Source organism: Aythya fuligula, chromosome 22 (genome assembly GCF_009819795.1).
Source record: "Aythya fuligula isolate bAytFul2 chromosome 22, bAytFul2.pri, whole genome shotgun sequence".
NCBI classification, from domain to species: Eukaryota; Metazoa; Chordata; class Aves; order Anseriformes; family Anatidae; genus Aythya; species Aythya fuligula.
In genome coordinates, this window is record NC_045580.1 from 3,789,291 (window position 1) to 3,795,648 (window position 6,358).

Below are 6,358 nucleotides of genomic sequence, written 5' to 3' on the forward strand. Positions count from 1 at the left end.
GCTGTAGGGCCGGGCAGGGATTTCTCCTCGCAGGACGTTCCCATGGACGGGGATTTGGCTTTCCCAGGGCCGCCTGGACGGGATCCAGTGGGATGGGGCCACCTATGGGGGGAGGCAGCACCCTAAGGAGGGTCCCAAATGCCCGGCTGGGGTTGGGATTGGGATTGGGATTTAGGGGCACGGTGCCAGCAGCCCCCACATCCCAGCTCCACCCTTCCTACAGCGCCCAGGGTCCCGTGGAGGAGGTGGGGGCCGAGGGGGGGTCCCCGGCCCCATTTCCCCCCTCGGCAGCTGCCCCAAAACCCTTTTAGTTCCCTATTTTCCCCCTCCAGACCTGCCAGAGGGGTCCCCAGAACCCCATTTTGAGCAAATCTGGTGTTTCCACGTGAAAAAAAAATAAGAATTTGGGTGTTTCCGATCCCCTGCACCCTCCCCAGGGGGCTGCTTGGGCCCCCAGGGAAATGGGGAGGGGGCCGCAGGTGTATGGGGTTTATGGGGTTTGTGGGGTCCATCCCGCAGCGGGGAATGAATGGGGCCCGCCCGGCCCCTCAACTCAGCCCTTTTTATTTTTTATTTTTTTCTATTTTTTTCTTTTTTTTTTTTTTTTGGCCAGGCCCTCGGGAACCCAAACATTACCATAAATGCTCAAAGCCGCTCGGCCCCGTCACGTGGGGCTCCGCGCACACCCCGCTCTGGGGCTGCGGGCTGCCTTTTGGGGCCGGGACCCCCAAAAACCAACCGGGCTGGGAACGGACAGACCCCCGTGGGGACGGACGGGCGGACGGGGGCTCTGCCACCCCAGCCAGCTCCAGGGCCTTGGGGTGCGGGTGGCTTTGGGGTCGTGGGATCCCGTTCCTACAAAGCCCTGGGGCTGCAGGCTGGGGGCTGCCGGGCTCGTTGCCACCACCAGGGCTTGGGGACACAGTGGGTGCCCAGCCCCGGGGATGGCGGTGAGGGTGGGATCCGCTCCCTGCTGCACAAAGCAGAGCCCCACGGCTTTAGGGTTGCTCTGGCAGCCCCATAAGGGACCCCTGGGGCGGTGCTGCCATGGCCGGCCCCGGCCCCACCAGCGGGTGGCAGGGCTGAGACCGCCGCACTCATCACACCCATGGGTGGCCCCACCGCCTGCCCGCCTTAACCGCCGTTGCCCCTTTAAAACGGGCGGTACCCAACCGCCGCCGCCATCCAATCGTAGCCTCCCCGCCTCGCCGCGTCGCACGAACCACCCAATGGCAGGCGAGCCGAGCCCCCAACCTCCTCTCCCATTGGCCGGCAGCCGCGACAAGATGGCGGCGCCCAGCAGCGGGGGGCCCGGCGGCGGCGATAGCGGGGCGGGCGACAAGATGGCGGCGCCCATAGGCGGGCGACCCGGCTGCGGCGGCGGCGGCGGCTCCGACGACAAGATGGCGGCGCCCAGGCGCGGGGGGCGCGCCGGCGGCGCGTACAACAAGATGGCGGCGGGCGCCCACCGCTGAGGCGGGGCCCTTAGCAACCATGGCGCTGCTGCTGCTGCTGCGCGGCCTGCGCCTGGCCCTGGACGTGCTGCTGCTGCTGCTCGACCTCAACTTCTTCCTCGTCTCCTCGCTGCTCGCCGCGCTGCTGTGGCTACTGAATACCATCGCCAGCTTGCCCACAGCCTGCTGGCACGGGCTGATGTGGGCAGCCGGCGGCGCGCTCCAGGCGGTTGTGGGGCTGCTGAGGGGCTGCTGGGCAGCCATGGAGGGGACGAAGGCTTTGGGGCAGCTGGTGGTGCTGCGGGGCAAGGAGGCGCTGAGGCAGAGCCTGGCGGGGCTGCTGGGCTCGGGGCAGGCGGCGTGGAGGCAGGCGTGCGACGGGGTGGCCATCGCGGGCAGCCTGCTGGCTTATCTCCTCAACAGCGCGCTCAACGTGGGGCTGCTGGGCGCCCAGAGCCTCGGCGCCCTCCTGCCCGCCCTGTGGGACGCGGCGCTCAGCCCCGCGCTGCGCCTCGCCGAGCTGCTGGCCGCCTGCCTGGCGCACGTCTCCAGCAGCGCCGTCGCCCTCTCCATCCTCTTGTGGGCTCCCTGCCGCCTGGCCTGCGAGACGCTGGCTTCCCTGGCCGAGCTGCTCATCGGGGTGTTTTTCGTCAATGTGTACGGATTGGGGCTGCTGCTGGTTATTATCGGCATTGGGGCTGTTCTTGTGAACCCCGGGGTGCTGTGGGTGCTGGTGGGGCACATTCGGGTGCTGCCCGCTTGCCGCCGCCTGCAGCGGGAGGCGTGGAGGCTGTGGCAGCTGGCGGTGCTGGCGCTGGGCATGGCCCTCACCTCGCAGGCTTGGCGCAGGATGGTGGAATGGAGCCTGCAGGTCACCGACTGGAGCCGAGGAGGGAGAACCAGGCACCAGGACAGCGAGAGGCGAAGAGACGTGCCCCCGCCGAGACCGGCGGCGCCGGGGAGATTGGTGCTGGCCGTGGCGGGGCAGGAGGAGCAGCCGGACACGCAGCGGGTCCCGCAGGCACGGCCGGCGTTGGGGAGAAGCTCTGCGGCAGGACAGCGGCTGCAGAACCCCAGGGAAGAGCCCGGCAGCTCCCGGGGGAAAGCTCCGAGGAGAGAGCAGCTGAACGTGGCAGCTGGGGACGGGGCGCCCGATGACGACCCCTGGGTGCTGCTGAAAGAGCAAGAGGAACGGAAGAAATGCGTCATCTGCCAGGACCAGACAAAGACGGTGCTGCTCCTGCCCTGCAGGCACCTGTGCCTGTGCCAGGAGTGCACAGAAGTCCTCCTGCAGCAGGCCGTCTACCAGCGCAACTGCCCGCTGTGCCGCCAGATGATCCTCCAGACGCTCAACGTCTACTTGTGAACGTCTCCTTGCTTCTCCCAGGAGGTCGGGGCTGCCCCCAGCAGTTCCCAAAGAACTCGGGGTGGCTTGAAAGAGGCTGCCGGGGGCGTCTGTCACAGCCACGTTTGGGACGTGACCAGGTTGTAGCTCTCGCTAGCAAGCGCGCGAGGTGATCACCGCAGCAAGCCGAGGGAGGGGTTTTATTTTTTTTTTTTGTTGTTGTTGACAACTTTTTGCTGTTTCAGGGCCCGTTGCCTGAGCCTGCAGCGGTCCCAGACCCAAAGCAGAGCACAGAAAGATGCTCGGCTCCCTCCTAGCCAAAGCTGAAAGGGTGAAGGCTCAGCCCTCCTGGGAAGCGCTGGGCCTAGTGCAAGGCAAGGGAGGTTTTGTTGTTGTTGTTGTTCTTTTTTTTTTTTCCTTAGTGAGATTTGGCCAAAAAACTACCTGGCAGACTGCATTTACAGCTCGTTCTTCCTTCTGCCACGTAAACGCAGCAGCTCCCAGTGCAGGGCACAACGCACACCCCTCCTGCAAGGCTCCTGGCAGGCGCTCTCCAGCTCTCCAGGGGGTGACTTCGGGAGGGAAGGGGACTCCCCAAATCCTCGGGGAGCCCCCCGAGACATTCCAGCACCAGGCACACGCGTGGGGAGCGGTACCAGGACCACAGCGAGGGTTGCGCTCCTCTTCTGTCTTGCCGCCTGGCCGAAATGCGAAAACGCAGCTGGTTTTGTTACAGGGGGGCCCAAAAAGCCCCACGGGGCCCTGCACACCTCGCTGGGGAGGGCTGAGGTGCCTCGTGGCCCACAAGGACGCCTCGTGCTGAAGAGTTTTTCCTTTCCCAGCCGCTCGCCTGGGCTCAGCCACGCGCCGGAGCCAATTTTGGCTGGAGCCAGCTTGGAAGGAGCCTCGACTCCTCGACTGCGAGCCAGGAGCCTGAGGGCGGCTGGCGTGGCCCGCGCCGTTCTGCTCCCAACTAATCGATTTCGGTGATTTTTAGCCAAAACGGAGGCAGCAGAGGGGCCGGGCTGGGAGGCGCCTCTGCACTGCAAACCTGAGCTGTGGCGGGGAGCAGCTCCCTGGGCACATCCTCCTCATTTTGGGGCGTGCAGAGCTCCCTGCCCTCCCCAGGCACACAGCACCCAGCAGAACTTCGGGGCCAGCCAGCTTTTGGGGTGCAGCATCTCCTCCGGGGGCTTCGGGACGAAGGACACCTTCCCAGGACTGCAGTTTCTCCCTGCAAACTTGATTTATTGTTATATATTTTTTTTTTTTTGTAATGCCAGCAGCCACGCTTGTTCTTTTCGGGCCTGTTTGTAAGAAGAGAGAAAGCTTTCGCCTTACGTTTACCTGTTTGCACTACGAGCTAGATACCGAGCGGATTAAAGTCTCCTTCACCACAAACTGCCTCATTTTTGGGAAGGGTTTACCTGTGGGGGGCTCTACCTTCCCCAAGGGCTCTGGGGACGCCTGTCCCTGACCCCACAGGCTCAGGAGCGCAGCCCGGCCGGGTTCTGGCTGCGTGGGGATGGCACCGGGGGACACCGAGGCACCCCCAGCCTGTCCTTGGGATGCTGGGGATGCCCCCAGCACCCCCAAAACGGGGGATTAAAGGCTCTGCGGCCGTGCTGCCGAGCGAGGACGGGCTGTGAAGGACACGGCTCTCCCCCGGGAGCCGTCCCGCACGCACTTGGCTCGCTCACAACCCGAGCCACCAGCAATTACCGGAGGGAAATGCAGCCACCGGGCGGCCGCAGCGTCCGGACACTGCCCTGGCACGGGGCCTGGCTGCACGGAGCCATCCAGGGCACAAAATTGTTTTTTTTTTTTGGGGTTTGGAGCTCACCCGGGAGCCTCGCAGCCGGAGTTTAAGCCCATCAGGGCTGGGGGAGCATTCACGGGCACAGATGGGGGGGGAGGCTGACAGCTTGCTGGCAAGGAAGCCCCCCAGGCTTCGGGAAAATCCCCGAGACCCCTTTGTGTGCCCAGCTGCAGCCCCCCGGCCCTAATGAGCTGCAGCAGGGCTCGGGGACAGCGGGGAGCTGGCAGGGATAAAGGCTCCGGGCCGGTGGGGAGGGAGCAGGTGACGATCAGCAGCAGGACCACGGGGGGGCTTTGGGCTGCTCCCCGGCACCAGCTTGGCTCCCTCGTTATCGGGGGAGCGGAGCAGGATCCCATTCAGCCGGATCGGGGATGGGGATGTGGGTAGAGGCCTCCTGCAGCCCTTTTGGGGCCACCTGAGGCCAGGGGAGGTGGTATCGGCCCTCCCCGAGCTGTTTTGTCGCCAGGACACGGGGTTCTCCCGCTGGGGTTGATGAAGAGGCCGGGCTCTGCTCTTCTGGGGTCCGTGCTCGTGGTCCTGTGGCCTTGTTTTGGGATCCTGAGCTCCTCACCCCCTTCGACCTGCTGGCACCCCCACAGCGGGGTGGCTCCGGGTCCCAAAAGCACCAGACAGAGCCTGGATTCGTGACGAATTCGGCGCAGACAGCCCCATACCTGCATGCTGCAGGGTCCCCCCCAGCCCTGCTTTGCCCCTACGGCCCCAAATCCCCCCCAAACACCCCACTGGCCCACCCCATTGAGGTTTAGCCCCCCGTTTTCCCAGCTTGGAGCCCTCCTTACCCGCTCCCAGGAGGCCCCTTCGCCGTCGGGGGCATTTCTCCTCCCCGGGGAGGATTCAGGACGGGGTCTCTGCGGGGTCTTGGGGGCGATCCTCTTGGGTTCTTCCTTGCACAGCCCTATCAGGCTGAGATTTGGGGGATTTCTGCTGGCTCCTGGCCCCCCCCGTTGCTGCAGGAGCTGCTCAGCACCTGCTGGGGACCCTGCCCTTGGCGCGCCACCGAGCTGCTCCGGGAAGAGCTGCCAGCACTTTGTTGTATTTTTATTTATTTATTTTTTTTCCTCCTATTTATTTTTAAATAAACATTTCTGCACAAACCGCTGCCTCTGCCAGCTGCCCTGCAGGCCCTGCCTGCTCAGCCCGGCGCTTTTATAGGGTTTGCCCTGGCCAAAGGGGTTGTGGGACCCCCCCCCCACCCCACAAGCCGGGGCTCAGCTGGGACCGGGGCTCTGCCCCCTCCTTGCTCGGGGTGCTCGTTAGGAGCTGCCAGGAATTAGGGCCTGCTGTGGCTCCCCTCCCCTAATCCCAATCCTTTCCTAATCCCCCTCCCCAGGCGGCAGCAGCCACCCTCCTGTTCCTCTTGGGGGGGGGTCTCCGGGGGTCCCTCCCTGACCCCACAAAGCTCCCAGCGGGTCCAGAGCCTCTCCAGAAGCTGCCGGGCTCAGCGTGGTGCTGGGCGCCCCCCCCATAATGTGATGGGGCCCAGAGGATGCTCCCAGCCCCCCCCCACCCCACAACCTCCCCTGGCCTGGTCCCAAGGAAAGTCCTCTCCCTCCCAGTTCCGCCCGGCGAGCTGCCCTATTTATCCCCGAGCGGCTCCGCTGACAAAAAAAGGCCGATTTCAACCCAAACACACGCTTCCGCCGCGACCCAATCCTGCTCCGGGGCTGGACGGGGAGCTGTAGGGCCTTCAGCCCCGGCCCCAGCGCCCCTATGGGGTGG

The 6,358-nt window shown here is 65.1% G+C and overlaps 1 protein-coding gene across 1 annotated transcript; it reads left to right on the forward strand.

The window, feature by feature from the left end:
- Positions 1 to 1,494: 1,494 nt before the first annotated feature.
- Positions 1,495 to 4,196, forward strand: RNF26 (ring finger protein 26). The gene has a single exon (XM_032201733.1). The coding sequence runs from the start codon at positions 1,495 to 1,497 to the stop codon at positions 2,818 to 2,820; it is 1,326 nt and encodes a 441-aa protein (XP_032057624.1). The 3' UTR covers positions 2,821 to 4,196.
- The last annotated feature ends 2,162 nt before the right edge of the window (positions 4,197 to 6,358 follow it).